The sequence below is a fragment of the Cydia fagiglandana genome, chromosome 9, assembly GCF_963556715.1.
Source record: "Cydia fagiglandana chromosome 9, ilCydFagi1.1, whole genome shotgun sequence".
In the NCBI taxonomy this organism is placed as follows: domain Eukaryota; kingdom Metazoa; phylum Arthropoda; class Insecta; order Lepidoptera; family Tortricidae; genus Cydia; species Cydia fagiglandana.
This window is the reverse complement of record NC_085940.1, coordinates 13732841-13749410: the sequence shown is the minus strand read 5'-3', so window position 1 is coordinate 13749410 and position 16570 is coordinate 13732841. Positions and strand designations below refer to the sequence as shown.

Here is a 16570-nt window from a genome sequence, read left to right as displayed (position 1 = left end):
TATTTATTATAGCGCGCTGATACATATTACGCGTAATATGCATTGCCAGACAGTTGTTTTCACACATCGGAACAACAAAAAACCTTTCCGTGTGCCCAAGGACCGCTGCAATTGAGAGCTCGCTCGAATTGTTTAGGTTTCAAGGGTTATTGCCTGGTTGTATCCTGGTGTACCTTGCTTACATTATTTATTTCCACGAGCTACCCCGTTTTGAAAGGAAATCATCACTTTGAAAACTTAAAGCATATAAGAGTCACAATAACTTTTAGTTGATCAGGCTAATTGTTGGTTGCAACACTTATCTGATTTAGCTCTTTCAATGTGATGTTTAGATGTTTCCTTCCCTTTTATTTTGTTTATTTGTCTTTCATTATATTTATTTTATACCTACTCGTATTACCTAATTGATGCCATAATTTTTATATCATATGTTGTGAATAATTTTTTAGTTTAAAACTCTAATAATGCGTCAAATGTATGAACTGTTTATTGCTTTTTTTTTTCCTTAATTTATGTACTCGAAATTTAAGATGACATAGCATGTGTTGCATCCGTATCGAGTACGCGTGACGCGGCCTTCACAAGGCTGGTGCATTCCATCAATCGTATTTTTAAATAGATTAGTATTTAGTGTTGTTATGTGTTACTTTGTATGTTTTGTTGTTATTGGCAATTATTTAGATGTGAATATTAATGATCTAATTTAATTTTTGTATTATTCTTTATATTTGAATATTATAAGGATATGAGAGTGGTGAGTGGCCGATGGTATTTTCTTATTTTTATGCAATAATTAATTAGTTAAGTAGTAGATTCGTGGCTTGAATAATATTGATATATAAATGTAAGTTAATGTAAGAATGTTATTTATTTACTTTAGGAAAAAAAAATTACTCAGATTGGCTATACATTTTGATTGACGATAACCATGACATGTCATAGTAATAAGCTATACTGTTAATTAAAAAAAAAATGATGTCAAATTTTTAAATTGAGTGGATAGTAATAATAATTTAAAAAGAAATAGATTATAAATCGCATTAAAGGTATTAAAATATATAAAATAAAATTATTTAAATATATGAATTTTTTATAATATATTGAAATTATTATAAGTTGAAATGATTAGTCCTAATATAATAATGATATTCTGTGTAAGCAATGTTTTCATGTATAAAATATTAATGTGTTTTGTATTTAGGAATAAATTGTTGACATGTAAAATACTTCTATTTTACCAATAAAAGTTTGTTTGGTTAATAAAATTGCAATAGTGAAATGATTTGATTAGGTTTTTTTTTTAAATTTTTTAAGAGGGCATTTGCAAAAATGTATTAAATATGTTACCTACTGAAAACCAAATGGTGTGAAAGCTAAATTTTTGAACGTTAAATTGGATAATAATTTGAATAGACCATAAGTGATGTTGTTTAATGTGTGGAATAGTAGATTCTAGTGTTTGTCAGTTAGTCAAAGTTACTGTTAGGTTTGTTTGTTAGTGGTTTTGTCTTTATGTTGGGAAATAGGTTTTGTTTTGAGATGTTAGGTTAGTTTGTTAGTGTTAGTGTTGGCTATTAGTGGGTTAGTGGGGTTTTGAAATGTTAGGTTAGTTTGTTAGGGTAAGTGGTGGGTAGTAGTGGGTTAGTAGGTTTTTGAAATGTTAGGTTAGTTTGTTAGTGTTAGTGGTGGGAGGTGGTTGGTTAGTGGGGTTAGTGGGTTGTTTTGTTTTTAACGAAGCTAAATAATGATATTATGATGTTAATGTTAGTGTTATTGTTAGTAACGGGTGTTTTTTTTATATTTCTTTTATAGTCTTTAAAATATATAATATACGTTAATTGCAAAGATGGGAATAATGGAATGCACCCCCGTGTTTGATATTTAATGTTGCTGATTGTGTAAAGTTTTTTGAGCTAACCCTGCGACGCGTTATATGTGTATTGTTTGTTTAAATTTTTGTTTATTTGTTTTAATTAATGAATGATGCACTGGTTGAAATTATTGATGGATATTAGAAAATGTTTTTGTTTTATTACTTGGTTTATTTTAATAAGTTGTTGATATTTAATTTTATCTATATGTATGTTTTATTACTCGTTTTATTTTAATTTTTTTTTTTTTTTTTTAATTTTATCTATATGTACATACATACATAACCATTTTTTTACAGAGAAAAAAAAAACATTTTTTTTTTACTTTAAAATTAATTACTTGTGGTTAACTGGTGAATATATATATATTTTTTTTTTAACATATACTCATGTTTTGTTTTTCGTCATCAAGTAGTAATCGTAAATTAATTATAATTAATAAATTAATAGATAGCAGAATTTGGAATATCACTCGCAGTTGTATCTGCATGTTTAAAGAATAGTTTATACATTATTACGATTACAGATTAGATTTAATAGATACTTAATGATAAATTTAGATAGAGGGTAAAGAAAAAAAATGTGTAAAGAAGGCTATTTAGTCTGATGTTGGTACCTTCGTCCAGTCTTCCTCCTGGTCTTCTTGAATGTGGCGTGTGGCTTTTTGTTTTTTTTTTTTTATTATGAATGGGCTTACTCATGGCCACAGACTTGCCCCTTATTCTTCTTCCTTGACGTGGCTTGGTGGTGTTGCTGAGTGTGCTGAGTCGTACGCTGTACTGGCAGGGTTGGCGGTTGGGATCGACGGCGGGTATGTGGCTGATTCCTTGTCCATCTTGCTGTTCTCGTTGGTTGTCCTTGAGTATTTACCGTTATTGTTACTGTGATCGTATTGCACTGGGCTGAAGCTGTGCTCGGTTCCATAGTTGCTCAGGGTCTAGTGCTGTGTTTAGTGGTGCTGGATAGCTGGCTTGCTGGTTGACTGGGTGGCTGGCTGGCTGGCTAGATGGCTGGACGGCGCAACTTAGACGATTCGGAAGGTGGTGATACCAGAACTGCTGAGCAGTTCCACTGGCAGGGTCGCCATGTAATGTGGAGCGTTCGGGTAGCAAATAATACTATGAAAGTCTGCTGAATACTGAACTCCTTTATTGAGTAAATTGGTGCTTATATACTAGTGGCCTACGTGAGTGGCATTTAGGTGACCTTTATGAAATGTACTTAGAATTATTGTTTATTTTATTAAATATATTTTCTATTTATTAAATGTCACCTAAATGTCACATGACGTGTTGACCCTAATACCCAACACGTCATGTGCCTACTCACCGTACACATGGTGCCAATCGTTTACGCTGCTTAGAGAGAGATTACGCTCCACTACGAAGCGGTAAGGATTGGCCATAATGCCAAAAGCATTAATCACCCTGTTATATGGTGCAACCTAACGGTTTGAGAATATTTAGCATTTCATTAACCATAAAATTGTCATTTGTTAAATGAATACCTACCAACAAAGAAATAGGAATTTAATATAAAGAGATCATATATCATAAATCGGATCGCATGACTGGCCCCAGCGAAATTGCTCATGTGCAAAGAGAACGTCAAAAGAAGTTCGCTCGTCGCCGGAAACGTCAACGAGAATTTCAATATCTGGAGCTAAATTAAGGGATAAGTAACTTACTTTGCTTTCCTTGGCTCTTTTTTTGTCGGTCCTTAGACATTGTTTATAAGGAACAATTGAGGTACATCTTTAAGGTATCTGCTATCATTTCCTACGTTACGTACGTACGTATGTTAGGGGTCGTGCACAAATCACGCGAGGTTCGAGGGGGTCACGAAAAACTCACGATAGATCACGTTGGGGGAGGGGGGTATAAGGAAACCTCACGTGTATTTTTCTACAGTAAATAAAACTAAGAAAAAAACCAACCACATGAGTAAATACCTTTTCTCGGTTTCGTTAAACATAAATCTTCACTCTGCGTTTCAAAATACCTAGCGAATGTATTTAACGAAAATAGAAAAATAAACAATATTTTCTAAATACAACACTATTTATCTTAAAATTAGGTCGAATGAAAAAATACACGTGAGGTTGCGTGGGGGGAGGGGGGTAGCCAAAAACCTCACCAAATATCACCAAGGGGGAGGGGGGGTCAAAAAGTAGCCAAAAATACCTCGCGTGATTTGTGCACAACCCCTTATTAGTATCTACGGATAAATTGAATTTAAGTTATATTTAACTCAATCATGTCTAAATACAGTTCACAAACTACACTTCTAATACATTTTGAGCATTGTATGTTTGGATTAAATAAAACAATCTATTTATACAAATTCTAAGTTTATTAACTACATAAATTACATAATACAATACTCGTATTAAATAATCAATCATATTCATTAAAATCAATACAAAAGTAAATAAAATGGCGATGAAAAGGTTAAATATTGGGTATTTCTTCTACACTACGGCTAATTAGACTAATATTAATTTCACTATATATATAAAGTTGTTACTAGTAGTATGCCATTCCTTGTGCTTCATATATTTTCACTTCATCCTTTTTCATTTCCAAGTCAGGCCTGAAAAGAAGAAGTCAGTTTAGAATATTTTATAAATAATTATTATAGGTATAACCAGTTACAAAGTATGCTGTATACTTACAAGGCCAGCTGTACTGTTTGTTGTTGCACTGAAACAAACATTAAATATGAATATATATTATGGACTTACTTTCAAATGCGTGGGTAAAGACTTACAATTTTATACAAAGTATAGATTTATCTTACATCTTATAAAACTAAGTCCCCGCCGAGTCTTTCTGTTTGTATGTTTGCAATAAACTAAAAAACTGAACGGATTTTCATGCGGTTTTCACCTGTAAATTTCTTGAAGGAAGGTTTAAGTAAATAATCTTTTAACGTTTACACGAGCGAAGCCGAGGCGGGTCGCTAGTTTATTTTATGTATTATTTGCTGAGTGAGCCAGTGAAACTACTAACATGCGATTGAACTTCTTGTAATACTTGTTGTGGATTCCGTCGTCCGTCGAACGTGGGTGTGTATGGTTGTAATACCAGGCGTGCCTCAATCCGCGATTTCGTCGCTTTGCTACAGGTAGCTAAAAGTACATCCGTTCCTCCCCAATTTTGGAGAAAGCCATAAGCCACGCGTGGCGCTCTCGCCACCTAGCGGCCATATCTGTGCTGGTCGTAACAAGCGCGTTTTGTTAGAGAGTGAGTCTTCTGTACCTTGTACTATTATTTATTCTGTGGTAATTAATACGATATTTTTAGGCCGCCATTGAGCAATGTCGTAAGCGCCTTCGTGACACTTCTGCAGGCGTTCGGCTTGCTTGCAACTTACCCATAGTAGGCTGCTGTTGTATCATCCCAGTGACATCGGCGAAGTACAAGTCATGATTGTTCTGTAGCTCCGTGGCCGGGTCTATGTAAGTGGCCTGCACGATCGTGGTGGGTTGGACCACCATAGGGTCAGTGTCTTCTGCATGCGATCGATCGATATGTAACTTACCCATAGTAGGCTGCTGTTGTATCATCCCAGTGACATCGGCGAAGTACAACTGATGATTGTTCTGTAGCTCCGTGGCCGGGTCTATGTAAGTGGCCTGCACGATCGTGATGGGTTGGGCCACCATAGGGTCAGAGTCTTCTGTATGCGGTCGATCGATTTGTAACTTACCCATAGTAGGCTGCTGTTGTATCATCCCAGTGACATCGGCGAAGTACAAGTGATGATTGTTCTGTAGCTCCGTGGCCGGGTCTATGTAAGTGGCCTGCACGATCGTGGTGGGTTGGGCCACGATTTCCGGCCGCCATTGTCCGATCTCGTCAGCACTTTCTTGTATCTTCTGCATGCGCTCGACCTGCTTGTAGGAGGGCTCGCCCCCGATGTAGTCTCGTTTGGTGCGGTTGTGGTTGCGTATCTCGTGCTTGCGGAGATCCGATCTGAACAACAAAAAAATAATTAGCGCGCTAAGATATGTCAATAAAAAAATATGTTGTAGGTATTCGCTCCTGTTTACTGTGTTCTTGTGTAGGTACTTACACCGGTTGTTAAATATTAGCATTAGCAAAATTCTTAGCTCATACAAAATAGAGGGACTTTCTTAAAGCCTTTTTAATGAAACCACTTTGTTTGCTGAGAGCTCTGAGGATTTGAAAGCATTGCAATTTCAGCCGCGCCGACACAAAGAAGCGCTGTTTTATTCGACAACTCGCCGGTTTTTAATTCGAACAGTATAAAAAGTAAGGATATGTATTCACTTTATAGTTATTTTAGTGGACGAGGGGCTTAGTGTTATTTGAAATAAAACTGATGTACATTTATTGTTGACACGAAAAAGCAAAATTTTGGTGATGGTATTTAAACATGATTATTAAACAACTTTAAACTAAACTCCCGTGGGACTATAGTTCGTTTTTTTTAGTGTTCCGTACAAAACATTGTTTACGGAACACTTATGGGATCACTTCGGTCTTGTTTTAGCATTAGAAAGAACTTGAAAGAAGGTAAGCGATCTTGCAATGTCTTTTAATTGAAAAACGCTTTTTAAAAATCAGTAACTATTACTTATGAAAGCAGAAGAATATAAATGATCGTATTGGATTCATAATTATTACATATTTTTCCGTGACTTATTTTTAAAATGTGTTTTTCAATTAAAAGTCACATCAAGATTGTTTATCTTATTTCTGATGCTAAAAAAACGAACTATAGGTAGCAGTCCACTCTCGTAATTCATAAATTTAGAGTCGCGTGATTTTTTGCTGCATGATGTAACGGAATGTACCTACCAAAATGTCTAGGTTTCATACTACATATGTTGTTGGTAGGCGAGCTATCCTTCTCAGCAGAATGTGTCCGGCGACCGGATAAATGTAGCTGTTACGGGCAACTTAATAAGTCCGGTCACTTAGAATAATGCCCGGCCTGTATGTATAATGCAAGAAACCCACTTTGCCTGACGCTCTTCTTGGTCATTATTCATAATGACCGGTTATACTGCCCTGTTAAGACGAAACAGGAGCTGCGTTTTAAATTTTTTAGGCGTAGCTAACGGAAGCGGCTCCTAAAACTAGTGCGTAAATCTCAAAAATCGATGTTTCGTACTCGACTGTTTCCTCCTCCAAAACTTAACCAATCCTAACCAAACTTGGAAATCTAAATGATTATGAAATTATCTGTGTCGGACCGTTTTGCTTTTTTGGCTAATTGATATCAGTTTTGAATACTCCGCCTCTCATTGCGGCATAGTCAATTAGCGGCTTAAAAAACAAAAATATCAATAAAAGCAAAACGGTCCGACACATATATTGACAATATTAATCTGTGTTGAAAAAATCATTGCTCTAGCATCAAAACCCACGGAGGAAACAGTCGAGTACGTTTGCATGGAGAAATGACCACTCCTGTTGGCTCTTAATCAAGTTGCCCGTAACATAGCAACCCTGTAAATGGCTCACTTGTAGCAGAACTCCCGGCCGCAGTAGTTGCAGGTGTGCTTGATGTTCATGTGCGCCGCCTCGTGGTGCTCGCGCAGCGCCGCGTTCGTACGGAACGCCTTCTCGCACATCACGCACTACAAACAATATAACATGGCTCACTTGTAGCAGAACTCCCGGCCGCAGTAGTTGCAAGTGTGCTTGATGTTCATGTGCGCCGCCTCGTGGTGCTCGCGCAGCGCCGCGTTCGTACGGAACGCCTTCTCACACATCATGCACTACAAACAATATAACATGGCTCACTTGTAGCAGAACTCCCGGCCGCAGTAGTTGCAGGTGTGCTTGATGTTCATGTGCGCCGCCTCGTGGTGCTCGCGCAGCGCCGCGTTCGTACGGAACGCCTTCTCACACATCATGCACTACAAACAATATAACATGGCTCACTTGTAGCAGAACTCCCGGCCGCAGTAGTTGCAGGTGTGCTTGATGTTCATGTGCGCCGCCTCGTGGTGCTCGCGCAGCGCCGCGTTCGTACGGAACGCCTTCTCGCACATCATGCACTACAAACAATATCACATGGATTACATTTGTGCTTCAATCTTTGTAAACTGCGGTCACATATACTGCCGCGCTTAGCATAAGGGCAGTAACCATAGACCTAGTATTACAAAACATACGCAAAGCGACAATATTAAAAACACGTTTTAACATTCCTGACAACATACCAAAAACAATCTTCGGTCGGGTTACTTGTTGCCCACCATAAACCATACTAAATTTTTTGGTGGGGAACAAACAAAAAGTGAGACTGTGACAAGGACAAGCAATAATACCGCTTTCTCTGCTACTCCTACTGAAATTTCCATAAGTACATCTCGTTCGGTCGTTTGGCCCCTCCCCCGTGTCATCTCTATATTATTGTACCTCTATGGCAGTAACTAATTTTACATATCGTACAAGTACAAAGTATACAATTGAATGACATTTCAAAATGAGTTACTGCTCTTATGCTAAGCACGGCAGGACCATAAACTACCGGTAGATTTTGCTTTGTGGACGCAACTATAATGAGCGGTATCGCTGACATACTAAATTGCTATGGGGGCGCCAATGTGTGGTGAGCTCAAGTCTTCTATTATCTAGTAGGTACGACGACGCAATTTAATGTATGATGACGCAGTAAGGTCTATTTTGGTGATTCTGAATACTTCATATTATCAAGTGATTCAAAACATGGACTTTACTATGATGGAATTCTGGGTGATTTTCGAATCTACCTGACATTCTGAAGTATTTAAAATTACCCAAATACCTATACCTTACTATGCTTTGCCAAATATGGCAATAAAAATTTGACCCATCTACCCCTTACGCTTGGCACTGGCACGCCAAGAAACGAAATAATAATAAAAAACCGGCCAAGTGCGAGTCGGACTCGCCCACGAAGGGTTCCGTACCACTACGCAAAAAAATCACGATTGTTGTGCCCCACTTAAATATTAATTTTATTCTGTTTTTAGTGTGTATTTGTTGTTATAGCGACAACAGAAATACATCATGTGTGAAAATTTCAACTGCCTAGCTATCACGGTTCAAGAGCTACAGCTTGGTGACAGACAGACAGACGAACAGATGGACAGCAGGCTTAGTAATAGAGTCCTGTTTTTACCCTTTGTCAACGGAACCCTAAAAACGATTCTATTGAGTTTATTAATTAATGTTAGTCACCTTAAACTGCTTCTCCTGGTGCGTGAGCTTGTGCTTATTCAGGTTAGACGGGTTGACGAAGGTGGCGGGGCACTGCGTGCACTTATACGGCTTCTCGCCGGTGTGTGTTCGCATGTGCATCACCAGGTAGTACTTGTGCTTGCATTTGTACGGGCACAGGTCGCAGAAGAAGTTGAATGTGTCGGTGTGGACCATCCTGGAAGAAAAAAGTACTGAATTTTGTTGGATGGAATCCCTTGTGGGGAGATAATGCAAAACGATACCCAGATATCGTCGCTACTTTGAAAAATCTCGTAACTGCTACTCATAGTTAAAACGTAAACGTAAGAAAAATGTGGTAACTCTGTATGGGATGCATACAGAGTTACCACATTTTTCTTTTGATTGACAGAACAGGATACGAGTTTTTTTCAAAGTAGTCACGATCACGATATATCCATGTTTAACTCTATGTCTTAATACTTAGTGACAGAACAACAAAAGTAATATACAACGAAAATCATAGATACCTAATACAAGCTTAATGGCTTATTTAGACGGCGCGCGAACTCGTCTGTGATTTTAGTTACATTGCATCCAAGCAAACCTCCAGCACAGCGTGGCCGCTACGGCCCAACTCAGACGCTGTCTGGCAGGTTTGCCAACAGCCGTTGCCCTCCTACAAGAACCATGGGCGGGCAATGGATACATACGCGGGCTGTCCGACACGAAAGGTAAGCTCTACTACTCCACGGTACATGCCGTCCCTAGGGCATGTATCCTAACTACTAACAATATTATTGCACAACCACTCACTGAATTCTGTTCCAGAGACCTGTGTGCGATTAAGTAAACTACAAGTTCCACTGCCAACAGGCTGTCGCGACCTAGTCCTTGCCTCGGCGTACATGCCTGGAGAGGACGAGCCACCGCCTGCCGAACTACAACGACTGGTCAGCCACTGCGAGAGATCAGGCCTCGCAATAATCATCGGGGCCGACTCCAACGCACACCACCCACTGTGGGGAATGGAGACCAGCAACAACAGAGGTAAGACACTTGTTGAATATCTTGTGACTACTAACCTAAACATTCTAAATATAGGCGCTGAACCAACATTTGTAAACAAACGATGCAGGACGATTATCGACCTGACTCTGGCTTCGGAGGAGGTCAGTGAACTAATTATGGGATGGCACGTCTCCCAGGAGGCCTCCTGCTCAGACCATAGGTGGATTCGCTTCAATCTACTAGCATCTAGAGACACACCAACCGCCCGGAGGAATCCCAGGAAAATGGACCGAGCCACTTTTAGGAAGGTCCTAGGGGAAAGCCTTGACCGGCTTCCACCGAGGGATGACCTTCGGGAACCGGCTCAGATAGAACAGCAGGTAAATATCTTAACTGATACCCTCGTAGACAGCTACCACAAGGCGTGCCCCTTAAAACCACCGGCAAAGACTGCCATAAAGGGTCACCAGTGGTGGGGCCCAGAACTGGAGAGACTCCGGGGGAAAACAAGAAGACTCTTCAACAGGGCCATGAACACAACGGCTGAGGTGGACTGGGAAAACTACTACGAAGCCAAGGCCAGGTACAAAAAGAGATTGCGGTACTGGAGATCCCTGTCATGGAGGAACTTCTGCAGCAGCATTGAAACACTTGACCACGCCAACCGGGTGAGGAAAACCTTAGCGCACAAGCCCAAATCACAATTGGGCTCACTGCGTAAACCCGATGGCACATACACATCTAGCCCTGCAGAGACCCAACGCCTTCTCCTGGTAACTCACTTTCCAGGATGCGTAAGTCTCGCCGATGCAGATCAGCAGGACGAGGAATACAGTACAACGGACAACAACTGGCAAATGGCGCACAGAGTCGTCACGGCTGAGAAACTCAGGTGGGCCATAGACAGCTTCCATCCCTTCAAGGCGGCTGGTCCGGATGGGATCTTCCCCGCTCTCCTACAGTGGGGTCTAGGACTCATCCAGGAAACCCTGACCGACATCATGGCAGCCTGCCTAGCCTGGGGGTACGTGCCCAGGAGATGGAGAGATGTGAATGTGGTATTCATACCTAAACCAGGTAAGAACGACTACACAGCTGCCAAATCCTTTAGGCCCATCAGTCTCACATCATTCCTGCTGAAAACTTTGGAAAAACTGTGCGACAGGGACCTGAGGGACCGGGCGCTAAAGAACATACCGATGCACAACAACCAGCACGCGTACAGCTCAGGTAAATCTACGGAGTCGGCTCTTCACATGGTTGTAAGCCGCATTGAGAGAGCCATCCACGGCAAAGAAATGTGCCTCGGCACTTTCATTGACATAGAGGGCGCTTTTGACAAGACTCACTTTTCCAGTATAGGGAACGCCTTGGAAAACCACGGCGCTGAACCTGGACTAATAAAGTGGATCATGAACATGCTAAATCAAAGGACAATAAGGTATGTAGGTGAACCGCAGGCCGTAGCGGCGGTGCGGGGATGCCCTCAAGGGGGAGTTCTCTCACCTCTGTTGTGGAACCTAGTAGTCAACAACCTCATAACCAAACTGAACGAGGAACACTTCTACACAATAGGCTACGCTGATGATCTGGCAATATTAATATCAGGTAAATTTGCCAGTACAGTATGCGACCTCACCCAGGCAGCTCTTCGGATCGTAGAACGCTGGTGTAGAGATTTTGACCTATCAGTTAACCCCACCAAAACAGAAATGGTAATGTTCACCAATAAAAGGGCACTTGGCAACTTTACCAGACCAACACTCTTCCAGACTGAGCTACAGCTGACCGACGAAGTTAAGTACTTAGGGCTAACGCTCGACAGTAAACTCAACTGGAACAATCACATCAACAAACGCATAGACAAGGCGGGAGTAGTCTTCTGGCAGTGCAGAAGGATGATTGGTAAGAGGTGGGGACTCAACCCGAAAATTACCCTTTGGCTCTATAAGACTATAATCCGCCCCCTACGGTGCGTGCGTACGTGCTACGGTGCTCTGGTTTGGTGGCCAAGAACAAACCTAGGCAACGTACGAGACAAGCTACAAAGACTCCAGAGGCTCGCATGCGCGGCCACCACTGGCTGCACGAGGTCCACTCCGACTGCAGCCATGGAGGTCATGCTAAACCTTTCACCGCTGCACCTACACATACAACAAGAGGCCAGTCTCTCAGCGGTAAGGTTACGAACCCTCAATATATGGTCTAACACCACAGGAGCTCTTCACACAGCATGCCTGGAAAAAGTATACAGCGAATTTCCAGTGCTCATGGCGGGCACGGATCGAATTCACAAACAAGCCATCTTTGACAAAAGGTACAAAATACAATTATTTGAGGACGACAACTACGAAGGACTCAATCCCCGGGAGCTGAGAATCTTCACTGATGGGTCCAAAACAGACAGCGGATCAGGCTCTGGAACCTTTTCAGAAGACCTGAACATGTCAATCACCACTCCGCTAGGAGCCCATAACTCGGTATTCCAGGCTGAGTGCATGGGCATCATTAACGCGGCGGCTGCCATCACTGCAAGGAAGGTAGTAGGATCCTCCATCCGCATACTCTCCGACAGCAGAGCAGTCTTAATGGCCCTAAAAAGCCATATAGTCACATCCAAACTTATACACGAATGCCACGAACGACTAATGGAGGTATGTCAGAACAATAAGATCACCTTACAATGGATCAAAGGACACAGTGGATCCCGAGGTAACGACGCCGCGGACGAGCTCGCCAGACAAGGATCGGGTGCGGGGGCGATAGGCCCGGAACCGATCCTCCCGATACCGTTTAGTAAGGTACGCTCAATGCTGCTGGCACGTACAGGGAAACTACACACAGAACACTGGCTAAACCAAACTGGATGCAGACAGGCCAAGCAGGCCATGCCTAGCATGAACGGTAAGCTCACAAGGGCGCTCCTTCAACTAGGAAAGGTTCGACTGAGTATGGTAACCAGTGTCATAACAGGTCATGGACTTTTTAACAAACATCTTTTTATAACAGGTGTCACAGACAGTCCCCTATGCCGTGGATGCATGGAGGAAGAAGAAACAGCCTCTCACGTGGTGTTGGAATGCAGCGGATTGGCCCCATACAGGGCAAAACATCTCGGATCCCCGAGTGACCTCCCCGAGGTCCTACTCAACATCAAAGGTTTGATAGGATTCCTCGAGGAGCTGGGCTGGCAAGACTAGCCCACCCCCTATCACGCAAAATAGGCGCAAGACGTCGAGTTGCGGAAAATCGCCCGAGCTACAATACAATACAATACAATAGTTACATTGAGGACTGTTGGTTACGTCCAATAAAATTGTGCGTCCAATTCAGCCGACCAATTAAATACCGCAATGTAATGAAACTCGCATGCGAGTTCTCGCACCATCTAGTAAGCCTTAAGTATCTTACAAAATGGAAATTATAATAAGAGCCCTACACTACACTTTAACTAACCATATTTCAGGTTAGAGGTTTATATAAAACTTGCCTTCGCTTTTGTTGATTTGCTTTAAGACTAAGATATAATAGAAACTTGTGCCTTAGCTAACGGGGCCAATGGGAACCATACTGAATATGATCATCTAGAAGCAAACTTGTACAGAGTAAACAGAAATATTCGCAGCCAACATGTCATAATAATCATAGTCATAATCATTTATTCGAGGCAATCCAATGTCAACTCACATGTGGTTCTTAAGGCGCGCAATGATCGGGAACTCCTTGCCGCAAGTATTGCATTTATGCGGCACTGTCTGCTTGTGAATGTGCCGCATATGCTGTGTGATGGACAGCACCAGTTGCCCGCATAGCTCGCACGCGCGCCGCATGCATTGACGCTCGCGACGATGCTCCATTAACTTGTCCTGCAACATACGTATTTATTGGATTCTATCATGTGATTCATGTGTTGTTGAATTATTTATATGTGCCGTTTTCAATCATAAGGGTTGGTCGGTTGTCAATAAGGCACTTTTTCAATATAGTTTTAATTTGCAATCAACCTTTCGATAACCGACAATGTGGTACTTTTTGGTTCAAAACATCACATATCATGACCAAAATATGAGACAACCATGTCATGATCTCATGATTGCATGAACTCATACCCTTTTAGATTTTGCAGAAGTATTCTGAGACAAAAGTAAGAGAAGTGCTTCTTCTTATCTGATGGAACTGCTGGCAAACATTGCTGGTTATTTAGTGAAGATTATGCAAATGGTGGCAGGTAATTATGCAACAGAGCTGCAGCCTGCAGCATGTGGTAGCTAGAGATGTGAGAAATATTCACAAGACTATACTTTTGTGAAATTCTTAGAGTTAAATTTGATCTGTATAATAAATCCAATGTTATTATGGAATAATATTAACATCAATAAATTGCTCTAATATTTAGATTAAGATTAATTACGATTCATAAGAGCTTGTTGCTAGGCCTACATGAATGAGGTATCATCTTGGGTCGTCCCATTCGTTTTTCGTCAAGTTCCTAAATTAGTCCTATTCTGCTTTCGTCACCCATTCTACATTCGTCACAATCGTCGGTGGCTTTCAATGTAGAATGAGTGACGAAAGCAGAATAGAACTAATTTAAGAATTTGACGAACAACGAATGGGACGACCCAACACGAAACCATGAAAAAAAATTTAGAATTAAATTGAATTGAATTGAATATTAAAAAAAAAGAAAATTTTAAAAAAAATGACGAAGCCTGTTGCGGATATCATCATTGGTTTGTTTTGGACGAAGCATGTTGCGGATTTGCATTTGTAGCCACCTGACGAAGCCTGCGTTGTGGATATCCTAATTAAATTAACAAAAAATATAATCTTATAGTTCTGATTGAATATTATAATTTGAATTACCTTATCAGGAAAAGACATGTCACAGGGCGAACATTTGAATTGCTTAATCCTCGGAGCTTTCTTCATAGAAATCTTCTCCCGTTTCTTCAGCTCCCTGTTTCTTGCTTCTTCAATCTTCATTCTTTTCTTCTTCATGTCATGGAGGATCAATTGGAAGTCATGTTTAGAATATGGATATGAGTGGAATGTTGGGTCACCCATGGGGTGTAAAATCTTACGGAACTTTCGGTCTGAAGCCTCACAATTCTTTTTGAATGTTAGTGCTGTCTTTAAGTTGTACAGACATACAGAGCATATGTATTTAGGCAAAGCATCATCAGCTGAAACCTGTAAATAATTATATATTATTATTTATTTATTAAACTAGCTTTTGAATCCCACCCCAGAATTACCAAAGTATGGAACTACTATACTAATTACCAGCACACATGTGACAGTAGGGCCCTCCACGGGTTAAACACAGTAGTGTGCATAGTAGTGTTTGAAATAATGCGAAAAAGTGTCATCCTTGCTTACTTTTCTAATAAGAGATATATGTATATCTCAACAGTTTTTGTTCTAAGGTATCTGCATTTTAATATGGAGACATCTGTTTTTTTTTTAAGTTATAGGAGAATGGTAGTTGCTTTTGATTCTGACTGTAGGTACAATATAATAAATTAATACTACTGAAAATAATCTCTAAAAAATTTTTTACATAACTTGCAGACGAACTGATAACTTTTTGGAAGTCAGTTGAAATAGGTTGCAGAAGGATGTAAGTACAAGACTTACTGAGACATTTGTTATACTTCTTATGGCACTCATGATGTCGTAATCGAAGACCTTTTCAGTTAGTGGCGTGCATCCACCTTTGGCACAGATTCGACATATCATATCTTTTTCAAGGCGGACACTTTTCTTACTGAAATAGATACATAAATTATAAAATCATTAGAAGACTAGTTATGTGACAGGCAGGTAGGGAACAAGCAAGGGACAGCAGTATTAGCCATCCACCTTTGGCACAGATTCGACATATCATATCTTTTTCAAGGCGGACACTTTTCTTACTGAAATAGGTACATAAATTATAAAATCATTAGAAGACTAGTTATGTGACAGGCAGGTAGGGAACAAGCAAGGGACAGCAGTATTAGCCAGAAATTGGAAGCGCAGCGGAATTGTATAAGCTAAAGTACAAGTAAATCATGAAGATAAAACAGAGTTTATCCACTATTAAACGTAATAAATGTTCATTACCAGTCAGCTACAAGTTTTTGCCAGTGATCACTGTTGTTACTGCCATCGTCTTCATTACTGAAAGTAGAGGGATATTTGGCTTTGTTGAATTTAGAGAGCATTGATTTAGTTATGTATACCGCCATTATATAAAGATAGGGTTCAAAGATATAATATATTCACAACTTTATTACAATTATATACACTCAATCACAATAAAAATAAATCTAAACTGAATAAAAAAAACACAAGGCATAGTCAAGATAGAGAATGTTGTTATTATTTTTATTTTTTTGAGTGATGTAGTGATGGCCAAATGCAGGTTGCCCCATTTCTACCAACATAGCAACATGACTGAATGAACGAGAAAAACCGGTATTTTCAATCAATCACTCTGTCATCACCTAATACTTTGCGTTG

At 40.2% G+C, this 16570-nt stretch overlaps 3 protein-coding genes across 3 annotated transcripts in view; 2 read left to right on the top strand and 1 right to left on the bottom strand.

Annotated features, from left to right (window-relative positions):
* Positions 1-13339, top strand: part of LOC134667460 (uncharacterized) — a 100013-nt gene extending 86674 nt beyond the window's left edge. Inside the window, exon 2 of the mRNA XM_063524878.1 lies at positions 12471-13339. Coding sequence (XP_063380948.1) covers positions 12508-13263 — 756 coding nt within the window. The 5' untranslated portion in view covers positions 12471-12507 and the 3' untranslated portion in view covers positions 13264-13339. The remainder of the gene's footprint in view (positions 1-12470) is intronic.
* Positions 1-16570, top strand: part of LOC134667447 (uncharacterized) — a 242565-nt gene that overhangs the window by 145572 nt on the left and 80423 nt on the right. The window lies entirely within an intron of this gene.
* On the bottom strand, positions 4205-16435 carry LOC134667467 (zinc finger protein 92-like). Its single transcript, XM_063524885.1, has 9 exons — positions 16172-16435; positions 15704-15833; positions 14930-15256; positions 13751-13929; positions 9074-9269; positions 7790-7905; positions 5583-5848; positions 4546-4573; positions 4205-4463 (listed from the first exon to the last, which is right to left on the bottom strand). The coding sequence occupies exons 1-9, from the start codon at positions 16294-16296 to the stop codon at positions 4397-4399; spliced, it is 1434 nt and encodes a 477-aa protein (XP_063380955.1). The 5' UTR covers positions 16297-16435; the 3' UTR covers positions 4205-4396.